Here is a 16,553-nt window from a genome sequence, read left to right on the forward strand (position 1 = left end):
CTCTTTTCACTCTGTTTGTTTTACTCAGTTCTAATGAGTTAGTTTTTGTTTTATCATATCATGTTTTATTATATTATGTCATATTTAATATTGTTACTATTCCTTAGAGGCCTGTTTCTTTTCCAGAGAGGAAAAAGAGTTGCTCCAGATGGACAGAGAAGTAGGGAGGAACTGCGAGGAGTAAAACCATAATCAGGACATATTATTTGAGAAAAACATATTTTCAATAAAAGAAAAAATATTCATATAAAATCATCTCTATGCGATATACCAAATTATCTGGAAAAAATTAAAATCAATAACATAATCTCATGGGTACAAAAATACTTATGAATAAACATCACAGAGGTAAAAGATCTTGTCATGGTCACTGTAAAACATTGATGAATGAAGGTAAAGTGTGCAACATGGCCACTGCAATTTCTACCAAAATAGCAATGATATTCTTCACAGAAAAAAAAGCTGCATGTAAGAATAAGGAACACAGACATGATCAAAATAGCACTAAAATGAGCAGCAATATTAAAAATGAGCATAAGACAAGTATAGGATATCTTCAAGTTGTTGGTCTAGGTGGAAGGTCCCAGAGACTTCTGTACAACACAAGCTATTGACATTATTCTTGGTTGCTCACCAGAATATCCTGTTAAGATCCTGTTACTAAAGACTCTACACTTATTCCCTACTTGGTAGCTTTCACAGTATCAGGAAGTAATATGCAGGCAATAAGGGAAAAAGTCACCAACAGTTTTATTGACCTTTCTGAAAAGACAAGTCTCTGGGTACAACAATGGCATGATTGTTAGGGGAGTATCCCACCACTTTGGACTGTATTTAAGGCCCTTTCCACAGGGGGACAAATGGCTGGTATTATAAATCTGACTGAACCTGTTGCTGGGGAAACTCAGCAAGATTATAGGGGAGAATATATTACTATTATTTTTACCAAGTTGACATAGTATCAAACTGTCTTCTAAATACTTATCTCTACAATGATAGACTGTATCAGTTCTGTCTCCTTCAGAGAAACTCCTTTTTGCAGCAGTCACTGCTTAATATAAACTCATAACTTTTCTAAATGAAGAGAACAAATGTCTATGGAGTGTTCAGTTCCCAGCAGGATATCTATACCACTCTCCCCCACCCTCAAGGACCAGGGAACATCACAGAGGATGAGGCATAAAGATGATAACACCCAGGGGTTGGGGAGGATTATTGTGGAACAGTGTCTTCAGTACACAGCAGGGCTATTGTAGTTGAGAACTCACAGTAGCTGAGGCTGAGTAAAAACCAAGCCAGACAATATTCTAGCACAGAGTGGAGAGCTTTTGAGGTCTCACCCTAGCTCAGGAGCTATTAGGAGCTTATGAGGGACAGGGCAGGGTCAGTTTTGTTAGGGTGGTTGGTGGATGGTTTCACACCCATGAGCATTTGGGTAGCAAGTGAATTTGGACTTGATGGTTTATTAAAAATAAAATAAAAAATATATATGAAGTTGGGAGGGAAATATGGGGAGTATTCAGGAGAGATTAGAGGGAAGTTATGGAGGGTAAGATATGACCAAAATATATTATATATGCATGAAAAATTGAAGAACTAAATATAATAATAATAATAATAATAATAATAATAATAATAATCATCATCATCATCATCATCATCATCAAAGTCCTGAATAGATAATTGCCAGAAGACATATAAATATCAATGAGATATGCAAATGTCAGGGATATGCAAATCAAACCCATGAGTTTGTTTTACAACACAGAAATGGCTAGTGTGAAAAAGAAAAAAAATTTTGGCAGTAGTGTGCAGGAACAACAACAACAACAACAACAACAACAACAACAACAACAGAAGAGAGTTTTTATACATTGTGGGTGGAAATATAAATGAGTATAACTGTTCTGGAGTACAGTATAGAAGCGTCTCAGAAACATCTAAACTACTAAATGATCCAGCAAAGTCACTTCTACTTATATAACCAGAGAAAACGAAATCAATATATAAAAGATACATAAAAATGATACATGCTCTTCTATGTTTACTAAGGCTCTTTCACAACATTAATAAACATAGCTATCCATCAAATGACAAATTGATAAAGAAAATGTAGCATACAAATATCAGTGCGATTTGGGTTGGAAAATAAATTCTGTCAATTGTGACAATATGGATAAATCTACAGAACATTATTTTAAGTGAAACAAGCCAGGCAAAGAAAGATGAACACTGGTGAACCTCATTCATATATGGAATCCATAAAACCTGACCTTATAAAAAGAAAGGACTAGAGTGGTGGCTGCCAAGGCATAAGTGACCAGACTTAGTTGGAGGATATATAATTATAGATAAAAGGAGAAGGAAAAGTTCATAGTAGTCAATGACAGGCAGAAGGCAGACTGCTTTGGGCTTAAGCTGTTGGGAAACAAATGAAAGGCAGACATTGGGAATGACTGCAATGCAATTTCTTTCTTGGGCAATAAAATGTCCTAAAACTGATTATAAAGTTGATGGAATAATTCTGACTGTATACTTTAAATGGGTGAATGGCACAATTGTGGATTATATTTTATAAAGTTGTTTTTAAAAACCAAAATTGTTAATTGTATACTTTGTTAAATGATTCCTGGGAAAGAAAATTCCCATAGTTTCATAAATACTTTCAAGACATTTATAACTCATGCAATATTTAAGTAGAGTCGCCCGTGGCAAACGCTCTCTGATAACACCACATACATGTAATTCATTCCCACCATGGTAAGAACTCGGATTTCCAGAGAGGACAATGTCAGCAAGCCTTTGCTCTGATTGTTTTGATCTGGACTGAACCCTTTCCATGCACAACTAAAGCAGTAACAAACAGCAATGCAAGATACAAATACAAGCTTCCTTCTTTGCAGTCATAAGTTTTATTTGGCTCTACCACAAATTCAAAGTCCTTTAAAAGACAGGGGTCTGTCTTCTCCTTCTTTGGTACTCCTCAACTGTATTTAGAGCCAGTACTAGAAAAGGACACTTACAGAATCTAAAGAAGCAATAATAAAATATTTCTATGGACAGTTTAGGCTAAGAAAGTTATAAGCAAATGCTTTTTATATATTTGCAATTTTAGATAAAATGGTAAAATAATACGCATAATCCCCCCCCACAAAGCACAGAACATTAATGAGAAAGGAGACAGTACATTTTATAATTTGCTTGTGAGACCTGATTCCAATTTTATTTTGACTTTTAGAACTAAATAGGACTTAGATTTTATTATTTTTCCATTCTGTGCTATTTTAGACAAGGGTGGATTTTTTAAAATAAGAGTTGATATGATTATGGAAGAAAGATTAAAGTTATTCATAAGTACTGTAATTCATATCTTAGTTAAAAATCCTATCTAATCACCAATCTTCAGAATACTGGTAATTGATAGTTCTTTTCTGTGCACTTATTTAGTAAACCAAAGTAATCAGAAAATAAAATGAACAAAAATTGAGAACAGGACAAATTTCAGGTAGATCTTATGTTTAGAACCTAATAGGTTAAGAAATATGATCTTATAAATGGTAACAAACTTATCTGAGATTGACATCATTTTACTAGGAAATCATTTGTTTTCACTTATTAAAAAAAAGTTATAAATCTAGAATGCTGGGAGAAGCCAAAAAATAACAGAGTAAAGAAAAGATGAAGAGAACAGAAAGATACATTAAAAAAAGACATTTGCCATCTGTGCCTCTACCATGCCAGGCTGAGGGTAAGGATGCTCTTCTCACAAACCTTGCAATGTATCACATCAGGATGTCCCACATGGAGAATAGAGAACAGCAGATGGGATCCTGTGACTGCCATGAGGTTAGGTGGAAATGGAAGACCCTTGAGGTTGGTAGTATCCACGGTCAGTTAACCTTTCCCTTTCTTTTTCTTTTTCCCCTTTAATGGACTCTTTTATTTTACAGGCAAGGCCCCCTCCCCAATGTCCTATTTATAATGGACTAATTATTAACTATTTTGTTTTAAGTTTATCTCTTTAAAAAACTATCACTTATTTTTCTAATCACCTTACATGTTAGAGAAAGATATTTTTGTAATTTGATACCAAAAGATTTGTAGTTTAACTACCAAAAATGACAAGATGAATGCATTAAGATGGTCTATTCCTGAAAGTGTTTTACATTGTCCATTGTAATAAATACATATGGCTTTAGAAAAATAATACTAACAAACTTAAAATTTTTGATATACTGTGTTACTATGAAATTAAAAAAATGGAATTGCTATATTTTAATATATAAAATCTGTTCTTTTACTCAATATTCCTAAGAAAGCACATAGTAAAAAAAATAGATTCCCAAGTTTTGAAAGCTCTCATTTCCATTGCTGTTTCAAAACAGGTTAACTTCTACACACCAAATACATCAAAACTGACCCTGCTGTGCCATGACGATGGATACTTTCTGCTCTGGAGTGTTGCCAGCATCATTAAGAGATTCTTCAAATTACTTTTGAAATGTACTTTTCCCTCAGGATTTTCACTTATACCTAATTAGACTACTAACTACAAGCTATGTAATCCCTGTTGCCAAAACTGCTAAATGCTTCAATAAGTAGGAGGAGGGCATCAATGGAACAGGACAGATGTAATGTCACTGGTTAACAATAGAGGTGTGAAGCAGCTGCCTTAATTATGAAGCTTATTAATTCATGGTGTTGAAAAAGACTTGGCAAGGGCTCTTCTAGAATACCCACTCTTTTAAAAATAGCATCAGATGGTTTAAAACTTCAAATTTACGTTTTCAACAAGGAATGCTGAAATGATTATTTTTGTCAGTGATTAACATTGTATTCAACACTTACAATCTAGGTTAAAAGATCACACATAGCTTTAAAATTAACTCTTGTTTATTTTTTTAAAAGTATATGATCTTATCATTTAATATTTAAAATTTTACAGATAGAATTGGCCCACAGGACAAAGTAAACTGTCCCTGAAAGGTTAAGTTAGGTATTGGGGAGATATCTAAACAAGTACTTTTAATGGCTTATGAAGGAACTTAATAGGAAAATTCATAATCACAATTTATATGATTATACCATAAGAAGTTACTGAGACTTATAAGTAATGTACATAAAGTGGAAAGTATACAGTAGATTCTCAATAAAAAGCTATTTTTTTATTTGACAGACAGATATTAATCAAGTATGTTCCTACTGTGTAATAGATATTGAGGAGAACAGTCTCAGTAGACTCTTTGGCTCTATACCCAATATAGGGCTCTAATTATAGTTTAAAGACAATGATACAGGGGAGTGTATGCCAATCAATCAACTTCTGGGAAAGAAAAGCATGTAAAAGTCTCAATAGGAGTTACAAGAAAAATATAGCCAAAGCATATTTTCCATTACACTGTTAGAACAGAGCTTTTCACAGAGTAGTGTAATGATCAGCAGAAGTTATCATTGGAATTATAGGGTGCAACACTCAAAACAAAAAACATATTCTGAAGGGTAAAAATATTTCTATGCATCTACAGGGCAAAGAGACAGAAAAGTCATGATCATGCCACGTTGGTTTAATCCTGACACGTGCAGGCCTGTCTTCCCTGGTCTGCAGAGAAATAATCCTGGTCTGACATTAATTTAATGGGACAGTCCTATTTCCACCTGCTATTTTAGTTCACTGGTAATGGGCTTATTCTGACTCTTGAAAGTACGAGTCTTTGGTGTACACTGTATCTCAACAGAAGTGGTAACTCAACTTTATACTTGTAGGATCTGATGGAATCACTTCCCAATTATGAATATATCACAAGAATGAAAGCATTTTTGTTCAGACGGCCCATAGAGTGATACAAAACCCGCCTTGCTGGGCTTTAGTCACGCACTTTGGACCATTTGGTCTTGTCTTTAACATCCTTCTAACTTGAAGTCAACATCAAATATCCCGGGTAGAGGAGATTAATATGGAAGACAGAAAAATGTATGTTTTTTTTCTTTAAATTTGTTTTCTATAACAAGTAGTGCTCTGATTGATGTTATCAATGTCTAAGCATCACTCTGACACACAGCACAGTTCATCTGTGCATTAGGAAGTTCACTGGTAATGCCTACAATTTTATATTCGGATCACGAGTGCCTCACACTCTCTAGATACACACAAAAAAAGAATCAGTATTACACAATGGAATACTACTCACCTCTTAAAAATAAGGAAATCTTGAAATCTGCAGGCAAATGGATGGAACTAGAAAAGATCATCCTGAGTGAGGTAACCCAGACTCAGAAAGACATGACTGGTATATACTCACTCATAAGCAGATATTAGCCACATAACACAGGATAACCATACTACAATACAGAGACTAATACACCAGCCAAGGACCATACATGATGTGTACCAAGGCCCTCTGCTCAGATGTAGTAGATAGGCAGCAGAGTCTCCTTGTGGGTCCCATGTGGAGAGAACAGACTACTTCTGACATGGACTCTGGTCCCTCAACTTTGATCACTTCGCCACGACAGAGCGGCCTTGCCAGGCCACAGAGGAAGAGAATACAGGTAGTATAGATACTTGATACGCAGAGGTCAGATCTTAGGGGAGGAGTGCTGCCTGTTCTGACTACAAGGGGAGGGAAGGAGAGTGGATGAAGGAGGGAGGACTGGGAGGAAATGAGGGAGAGGATACAACCAGGATATGAAAAATTCAAACTACAGAACAAGCAGGTAACTTATACTGCTAATCCCACTACACAGGAATAGCTCTGAGACTGGCTGAGATATGAATGTTTATGCATAAACAATGCTTGTTGGCTAGAGAATTCCTGAGAATAATTATTAGATGCCATTCTTCATATAGCATGAATTAAGATTTATATATGTCTTTTTTCTGCACATACAAAGAATAGAGAAACAGCATTAATTTTACGGTACATCACACAAACCTTATTCATTTATATTCTTAGGACTGTATAATGCTTGTGAGAAATTATATGTTTTCAGAACAAAAGACCTGGACACTGGCACTGCATCAGACCTGACAGAATGCATTCCTCTTAGCATGCTGAACACTGACATCCTACATCCTTCATGTTCCAGCACCAAGTGCTTCAGTTGCTGTGCCTCATCAGAACAGGACAGCTCCCAGGACAGTAATGACGAAAGCTTCCTCCAGTATTTCAGACTACCTTATACATGACTCTAATTAAGTCTGGAACTTCTCAACATTTAGAAACTGGACCACAAATGTTATTCCTAGCTTGTTTAACCATTTTTCCCAATTTTATTTGGGCCCAAACAAATGTATTATTCGTCCAAAGTCAGCCGGAATAAACCTTAAGAGAATTATGCCCTATTTCCTTTAAGTAGGGTTTGGTAGGTTTTTGGTTGCTTTCTTGGGTTTATTTTCATTGGGAGTTGGTTATAAGTTATTATTGGTCTTATTCAGAGAGAAAACAAGGTTGGACTCAGGGACGTCTCTCCTTTCCTTTATCTTTCATTTTTAGGTTTGGAGATAGTGGTTGAAAAGAAAGAAATATATAGGGATGATAGGACAAAAAGTAGATTAGTAAATCTACTCCTCAACTTAATGCCTTAATTGTTACTCACAAGGTCATATTGGAATTATATAAATGTTACAATCTTAGTGTTTTGGCTATTTGTATTTGACAGCCTTGAAGAAAATATTTTTCCTATGTTGGTGAGTCTAAAATTCTGAATATAAATCAGTATCTATCATATCTCTTATCAACTTAAAACATCTATCTAGACATAAAAACATCTTAACCCCTAAACAACTAAGCTTCACTGTGAAACTAAGCTACCTGGTCTTCAACTCCATCAGAGACTTGAGAAGGAATAAAATTAATTACCTGAGTATACAGGGAGTACAGGTTAGTAGCTTTCAAAATGAGAAGGTGACAGAGACAGATTGCTACCTGAATACTTATCCACAACTCTCTATTATGTTGGAGCATCTTCTTCAGCCTTCTGGCCCAACATATCTGACACATTTGTGAGGCAGGAACTATTGAGGACTTGCTTATCCTGTCTTGGCAGAGTCTCGGTGTAGACTTTGCCTGCATCCTAGCTTGCCCATTTTTTGGCAGAATTCTGTCTATGGTACAAATGAGGATATTTTACCCAGTGGCTTGTTTGCCACATTTGAAGCCATCTTCATAAGGAGGTTCTTTGATGCTTATCACCTTCTTTGAAATAGGCGGGTTGTTGCCAGGAGTTAACCTGTCTTATTGTCTCAGGATTTTGAGACCTTACCTAACTATTTTACCTTATCTTTCTATAGAATCATATCTATCTGTTGCATGCAGGATGTCTATTCTTGTGATAAAAATAGACTAACAGTTTATATGACTACAATCCCTAGTTATCAGGGAAATGCAGATAAAATTGACTCAGTGATTCCATCTTACACCTGTCCAAATAGCTAGGACAAAACCTCAAGTGGCAGCACATGCTGGTGGGGATGTGGAGAAAGAGGAAACTCCTCCATTGCTGGTGGGAGTGCAAACTTGTACAACCACTTTGGAAATCAATCTAGTGCTTTCTCAGGAAATTGGGATTAGTTCTACCTCAAGATCCAGCCATACTACTTCTGGGAATATAGCTGAATGATGCTTCACATACATCAAGGTCATTTGCTTATGACTATGCTCATAGCAGCTTTATTTTTAAAAGGCAGATTCTGGAAATAACTTAGATATCCCTCAACTAAGAATGGATAGAGAAACTGTGATACATTTACAGAATGGAATACTATTCAGCTACTAAAAATAAGGAAAATTTGAAATTTGCAGGCAAATGGATCGAACTAGAAAAGATCACGTTAAGTGAGGTAACCCAGACCCAGAAAGACACGCATGGTATATACTCACTCATAAGTAGCTATCAACCACATAATACAGGATAACCACACTACAGTACAGAGACTGATACATCAACCCAAGGGCCATGTATGACCTGGAGCTGGACACTTAGCTCAGATGTAGTAGCACAGTCTCCGTGTGCATCCCACAATGTGGAGAGTAGGGAATACTTAGGACATGAAATTGAATTTAATCTTATGGATCCTTAAGAAACGGCTCTTGTAACATCATAGTACTAAACAGAAACCATCCAAATGAACATTAAGTTTTCTGTCTCAGCAAAAGGAGCCACTCAATCACCAGGCTTGCTCTGGATAGTACAAATAAACCTCTAATCCTGACTCACATGCCAACAGCATCTATTCTACTCAGTAGCATCCTGCTCTAGATGATGGGTCATATGGTCATATTTATGCCAAGATTATCCTACATAAAATTGGGAAAAAACTTGTTTGAAAGAAGAATGCCCCTCCTGGACACTCTCAGGTAAATTTTCCAGAATGGGAAACAACTTAAGCTCTAAACTATAAGAAAAGGCATAAAATATATATACAAAACCCACAATAGTGTAAGACTCACACTTAGTATTGAAAGCAATTCTTCAATGCTGCACTCAGGTTTCAAACGGTCCTTGAACATTTTGACTGTTTTGTGCTTCAAATAGTAATAGGAGGCAATTTTGCCATATTCCAGTGGCTCAATGCTGCGATTATCCTATTTCAAATAAAGATAAAACAAGGTGAGACATAGAGTGGAGGTCCACATTCCTCAGAGGGTAATAGCTCAAACTGTGGTTGCTACTGAGACAGAACTGTTGCTAATTTGGATAGCCCAAGCCCCAAGCACCCTACTGTCAAAAGCTGGATCAGAAGTCACACCTCTCCGACTTCAATGCAGTGGGAAAGCTCCAACTCAACCAGAGACTTCTGAATCAGATGTGACAGGAACTGGTTCCTGGATTCCTCGCTGATGTCACCCAAGCTGTAGTAGCTAGGAAAAAAGCAAGGTCAGTTTCAAGATGTGTTTATTCTTGGCCTTTATAATCTTTTCAGAATTTTACAAGTGTGGATTTATAGCATATAGAAAACACAATGAAAAAAAAAAAAACCATTAACATTCCCATTTCACCGGTCAAAAGCAAAATACTAAAGTTTGAGTTTGCTAACACCAGTGAAAAATACAGTAAAAATATGTAAAATAGGCAGATACAATGGTACATTATGTGAAAAAGACATTTGTTTTCTTCTACTCTTCAAAAAAGTAAAACTTAACAAAATAAAAAATGTATTTATTGTAAGCATAATAAAAGACCAACTGTAAAAGCAATGAATTATATATTAAAAACTTAAACAATTGTAAACTCTTATTAAATGCTAATTACATCATCATCATATGAGTTTTAAAAAATGTATGAAAAGACACTTTCTTATATTAAACTTGGTTTTAATTCATTTTACCCATATTTTCTAAAGTATCCTTATGCACTGAACTTAGAAAACGTGAAATGCAAAGTTTGGCTGAAAACGCAACACAATACAACATACACACACACACACAACAGACACACAATATACACAACTCCCCTTAACACACATACTCCCCTTAACAACTTTACAAAACAATCAGAACTACTGATCTCAATGGTAAATGAGCTCTTCTAGGAAAAGTTGGGAAAATTTCTCCTAGCATTTATGTAACAAATGCTGTTGTAATACCAGGAAGGGAAATCATCAAGCTAAAATATTCTATCTTGCAATGCATAAAGACCACAAAGGTTCCAGCTCTGCACAGTTTCTAAGGTTACATGAACAATCATGACAGTTTCCTGATCACTGCCAGTAAACACCATTGGAATCAGCATGAAGAATCTATAATATCCCAGCTCCCCTCTCATTTAAAGGAACGACAAGCGTAGAACTAAAAGTGACCTTAGAGACTTACAAATTCTTTTCACTAAAAATCTCACCAAGGCAGTTACAACACTAGAACAGGATTGAAAAAAAGGTGTCCACAATCTCAAATGAAAGAGGTTCAAATGAAATCACTATCAGAGAGGGATGAAGAAACTCTGCAAAGATGATGCTTTGCAGGAAGCACTTTTTATTTCTTCAAAAGTTAAAACTTATTTTAAAATATTTGAGTGAGAAATTTAAAATCATGTCAGGATAAGTTCACAAAGGAAATAGAAGTTAGTGCAAATGATAAAGAACACTACAATGTCTCTGCACTGACATTTCTAAGATGCTAGAATTTGAAATGTCTACATTCACTCAAGATTTCATTGTGGAATGATGAGCAAAGGACTAGATTTTGTTTAGCAAAATAATCTTTCGTAAGACAATAAACAGTTACTTTTGGCTCATAGCAAAACTACTGCTGTTCAAGCAAATAGTCTCTTGTCATGAGCCTCAGTGCAGCACTTTCAATGAGATAAACATAGTGCTGAACTCTATGTATCATTAATCCAAACAATGTGCTCATATTCATGACACTGGCCTATGTGGAAATGAAAAGAAGCATTAGAAAAAGCCAGGAACTATTCCCTTTATCCTGAGAAATGACTAATTTGTGTTATTTCATTAGGATAATTCTTTCTGCTTTAAAAGTGAAAATAAAAAATTTGGACACATTGGCTTGTAGCTTAGTGGTTAAAGGTACTGGCTCATCTTCCAGAGGGCCCAGGTTGAATACCCAGCACCCACAGTGTGGTTCATAACTATGTATAACTCCAGTTCCAGGGACTATGCCCTCCTTTAGCCTCCACAGGCACCATGCAATCACTATGCACAAGCATACATACTGGCAAAACACTATACAATAAAAGATAAAGTAATAAAAATTTTTGGATGCTTGATGTACCACAAGTAAGCTAATTTCCAAGTTATTGAAATTCTCCTATTTTTAATTCTCCAAATTAGATTCCTCAAACTTTCTAAAATATGAGGGCTCCCTATGTTTCTGACATTCCTTGTGCTTGCTAAACCAATACACTCCCAATGTGACTTACAACTACCTGCACTAGTTTATTATAATACAGTTTATCATAAATCAAAAATACTACTAAAATGTCCCCTAGACAAAGAATTAGTAGTATCATTTTCAGAGTAAAATAACATTCTTCATGCAATTAAATGTTTAGAAAACAATATTACTATGAAACAAAAATTAAAATTCCACTTTTATCTCTATGTTTATTTGTTAGGCTACTTAATGAAAAAAAGATCATGGATACTGTTACATATCACTAACAATTGTTGTCCTAAATATTTAACTGGAATGCCAACTTGCCACTTTATACTATAATAAACATGTTAGGTGCAACCATATTTAAAACTATCAATTATAAATTTCCTTAAGATGTTTTGAGTTTCTATTTTGCTCCATTTACTATATTTTGCTTTATTTTACTTTATTCACTAGAATTTTATTTTAGTTGTGAATTTCCCTTCTAAGTATTTTTGAGGACTGATTTCATCCAAATAACACAGCCTGGAGAGACATTCTGTAATCAACTGCAAAAACAAGAAAGTTTGATCAAATTCATGCTGTCTCTAAGAACACAGATTACTTTACAAAGGATTATTCAAATCCAACCATTGAACAATCAACTTATTCTAAAAGGAAATATTTAAAGTTGTTCTGATACTCATTCCTATTTTTTCCTAAATGTGGTGAAAGTTCTCATTGACACAGCTGGAAGAAACAAATTCAATCCAAGTAGTTGAACTTCACTGACCTGCATGAAACATAGTCTTTGGCTGAATATTTGGTCTGAAGGCAAGATCAGTTAAAACATTTAAAAACTTCTATAGAGTATACTTTTCATCATAATTAGATACATAATTTGCAACACACTTACAATGTAAATGTAATACAATTAAGTTTTAGGATACATAACATTTTGAGAGTTAATATATGCTGACGGTCTGACTGGCTTGACAACATGTTCCCATTCTTACACTTAAGTGAACTTGGTTACCTCCCAGTTTCTTACCTAAGTAAAAATTATTATTTTCAATAATCACCTTTCTAACTTGAAAAAGCATGTAGCAGCTAACTAAAAAGGTCTGTTTTTATGTTGTACTCTCCACAGCATAAAATTTATAATTTACTGATTATTTAATCAGCAATTTTTATACAACTGTTTAATTACAGCTAACAGGCAGACTGCAGTTTCATGCTCACTGTGTCGAATCATCAAATCATTATCCTTCTCTGCTACAAACAGAAAGCCTATCTTTTGTCAGCATGCTATTTCATTTCTTTCATAGAGAAAGGCAGTTTCACAATAATTGACTTGTCAGAAGCTCTAATTTATGAGACTGAGCTCTGTAAGATTTCTCTATATTGGACTTAACCTGCACACAAACAGGGCTGAATATTTACAATGCTGTTAACAGGTGCTGAGTTGTTTAATGATTCTAATAGCCAGAAGCGTACTGAGAAAGCCAGCGGGATCACAATTACAGGCTGTTTGAACACAACAATTACTAGTCCCCTGAGAAGTGTGAAAGTCAAAGGCAGTTTGATACTGACAGCATCTAGCACATGGGCTAGACAAGCTAACTTCTATTAGCAGTCCTCTGGGAAAAAGTCATAGCAAGCCTCTCCCTGAAACAAAAATTTAAAAGTCCATAAAATTTAAACAATCAAAACCTAACACAATTTTAAAAATACTGTGCTTTAAAGTCTTTATCAAGGTAGAAATAAGGATTACACACATGAAACTTCAGATTATCTTTTTCCAACTTTAAAACAGATGAAATTTCACCATCTAGGAATGAAAGAGGTTTTATAGTAAAGTGAAATTGAGACAAAGTTACAGCAGTTTGGATTTAATGTGAACAGTGTAGCCATTTCCTTTTTGGTTTATGTAAACCTGGCCAGATAGCCTGCTGGAAAAATTTCCATCAGTACTGAAATGCCACTGCAGTAACTGTCAGTGCTTGGAAGTCATTTATTATAACACCATGTTTTTTATGTTCAGATTATGCAGCCGTAATAATGACACAATAATAGAAGAGCGCTCAGGGACAGCTGAAAAGGCCTCATTTTTGCCTAGATATATTAAAAAGCAGAGTGAAACTGGAAATATAAATTGAACCACAAATTCAATTTTGAATAGCTTCTATTTTATGAAAAGAATATATGTGTGTAAACACATTTGAATAATAGTATATTCACATGCACATATATAATACATGCATATGTACTTAGACACATGTATGAATATAAACAGAAACATGGCTAGCAAGCCAGGAACAATGGCTAGTGTGGTATAGTGATAGCTTTATAGTGGAGGCACAATTAGTTAAAGAGGGTAGAACAATCAAGTCATTCTTACTTATCTATAAAGGACTCTCTTTTGGAAAAGGTATTTCTTTTCTATGGATAAATAAACCTGTCACTCAAGACACACACACACACACACACACACACACACACACACACACACACACACACACCTGTACACACAGAAGCTAGCTTGCATATGCACATCCTTTCCAACCAAGATAAGCCAAATCTCAATTTCTGCCACTGGATGAAAGAAAGCACTAAGAAAGTAATTAAAATTATACATTATACAGCTGTTAATATGAGAAAACTAAATTTTAAAGAAATTTGCCTGTTTCTTCAACTTCTATGCTTCTGTGCTAAGCATTGGGGATAGATGATTTTAACAGAGATAATAATAACAAAATATAATCAAAGTCAGTCATGAGGATGTCAAATAAAGGGATTGCTCTCATACTGTTGGTGGGAATATAAATTAGTACAGTTATTTTGGAAGACAGTATGGAAATTTCCCATAAAACTAAAAACAAATGTAATATGAATAAATTAATAAAAAAACTAAAAACAAAACAAAACAAAAAACCCTAAAAACAAAATTAACAAGATCCAGCTGTCTGACTACTGGTTACATATCTGTGGTGGTTTGAATAGGTTTGGCCCCCACAGACTCACGTGTTTGAATGGTTGGCCAGAAGGAGTGGCTCTATTAGGAGATGTGGCCTTGAATATCCCAAGATAGTCCATTAGCCATTGTTGGAGGAAGTGTGCCACTGTGCGGTGGTTTTTGAAGTTTACTATGCACAAGCTCCACCAAGTGTGAAATGAGAGCCTGCAGGAGATAGTCTCCCTCTGCAGCCTGCAGATCAAGATTCTTGGCTCCTCTTGTACCAGGTCTGCTTTCACATTGCCATGATTCCCACCATGATGATAAAGGCCTAAGCCTCTGAAACTGTAAGCCAGCCCTAATTAAACATTTGCGTTTATAACAGCTGCCTTGGTCATGGTGTCTCTTCATAGCACTAAAACCATAACTAAGTGGCTAAAGGAATCCTGTATCCTGAACTACTCTGCACTACCAAGCTCATCTCAGCATCTTCCACAGCATCTAAGAAAGAGAAGTAATCTAAACACCCATCAAATGAATGAACAAATACATAAGTAGCACATAAACACAAAAATACTGCTCAGCTGTTAAAAAGAATGAAATGTATTCTCCGTGAACTGGATGAGTCTGCATGGTACATTAATGTTCAGAATTTGAAAGCAGTTTGCTGATTTTAGAAGGGAGGGCAAAGAGTGAAAGATGAAATACTGGTAGAATAATGCAAAATTTCAGTGATTAGGAAGGTTGTGTGCTGGTAGTCTGCACAGCAGGGTGACTTTAGCAAATAATACTTGAAAACGAATTAAATAGTAGACTTTAAAGTTATTACCATAACAACACGATTATAAGGTGGAAGATATGAATTATTATTGCTATACTGATTTCATAATATATAGATGTACTTAAGTATCTTAAATTTTACCCTGTATGTATAAACGCTTATTTGTTAAAAAATTTTAAAAGATAAAATTTACCTTACAGACAAATGTTTATAAAAAAAATCCATCAGAAACAATATCAGAGTTTATTTACAGCTTATTAAAATGTTAACTGTTGACTTTGGGTATAGTTTTTATTTTTATGTAGCTGTAATGGTATATGGATTGAAAACACAATGTTCAGGATGGGAAAGCATTAAATAGCCCAAACTGTTGGGCATGGTTTCAACAAAGAACTCTTTTAGCACAGTAGCAAGAGGAGAGGTGGGGATGTTGGTCTTCTGGACTTGGTAATAGGTTTGGTGGAAGAAAATGGGAGAGACACCAGAGCTGTCTCTGCTGCTCTGAGCTGTGCTACTGTGGGGAAACGGTCTCATCTCCTGGGTCTGTTCATTGTTTATTAAGGGAAGCTAGAGTGGTACCAAGTTAAGACCTTGAAATAGCATGTTAGACATGAATAAATTCCAAAACATTATTACTAACCTATGCTTTGTCCCTCAAGACTTTAAATTTTATGTTTATAAGCCCCTTTCTGGCATTTATATTTTGTTATTATTTACCTAGTTTCTCAAGATCAATGTCTAGTATTTCATTTCTTAACTCTTTTCTTGAAGCTTTACAATAAAAAAAAAAAAAAAAAAAACCTCTATGGATCTGTGGTTTGGTTTGTTTGACAGGTAACATTTATTTTTTCTTGTTCCAGACCACTTAATGTTTCAATTTCATTTTTCACTGGAATAACTTTTAAGTTCTGAAGTCATTAGATAGTTTTTCCCTATTCTTAATTTTTTTGTTTGTACAGGCTGAATATTCCTGATATGAAAACCAAAATATAGAGTGCTCCAA

The 16,553-nt window shown here is 35.1% G+C and overlaps 1 protein-coding gene across 1 annotated transcript in view; it reads right to left on the reverse strand.

The window, feature by feature from the left end:
- The window catches only part of Ascc3 (activating signal cointegrator 1 complex subunit 3), a 282,919-nt gene that overhangs the window by 75,313 nt on the left and 191,053 nt on the right, over nt 1-16,553 (reverse strand). Inside the window, 2 exon segments of the mRNA XM_051164237.1 lie at nt 9,450-9,584; nt 9,749-9,860. Coding sequence (XP_051020194.1) covers nt 9,450-9,584; nt 9,749-9,860 — 247 coding nt within the window.

This window comes from Acomys russatus, chromosome 21 (genome assembly GCF_903995435.1).
Source record: "Acomys russatus chromosome 21, mAcoRus1.1, whole genome shotgun sequence".
Classification (NCBI taxonomy): domain Eukaryota; kingdom Metazoa; phylum Chordata; class Mammalia; order Rodentia; family Muridae; genus Acomys; species Acomys russatus.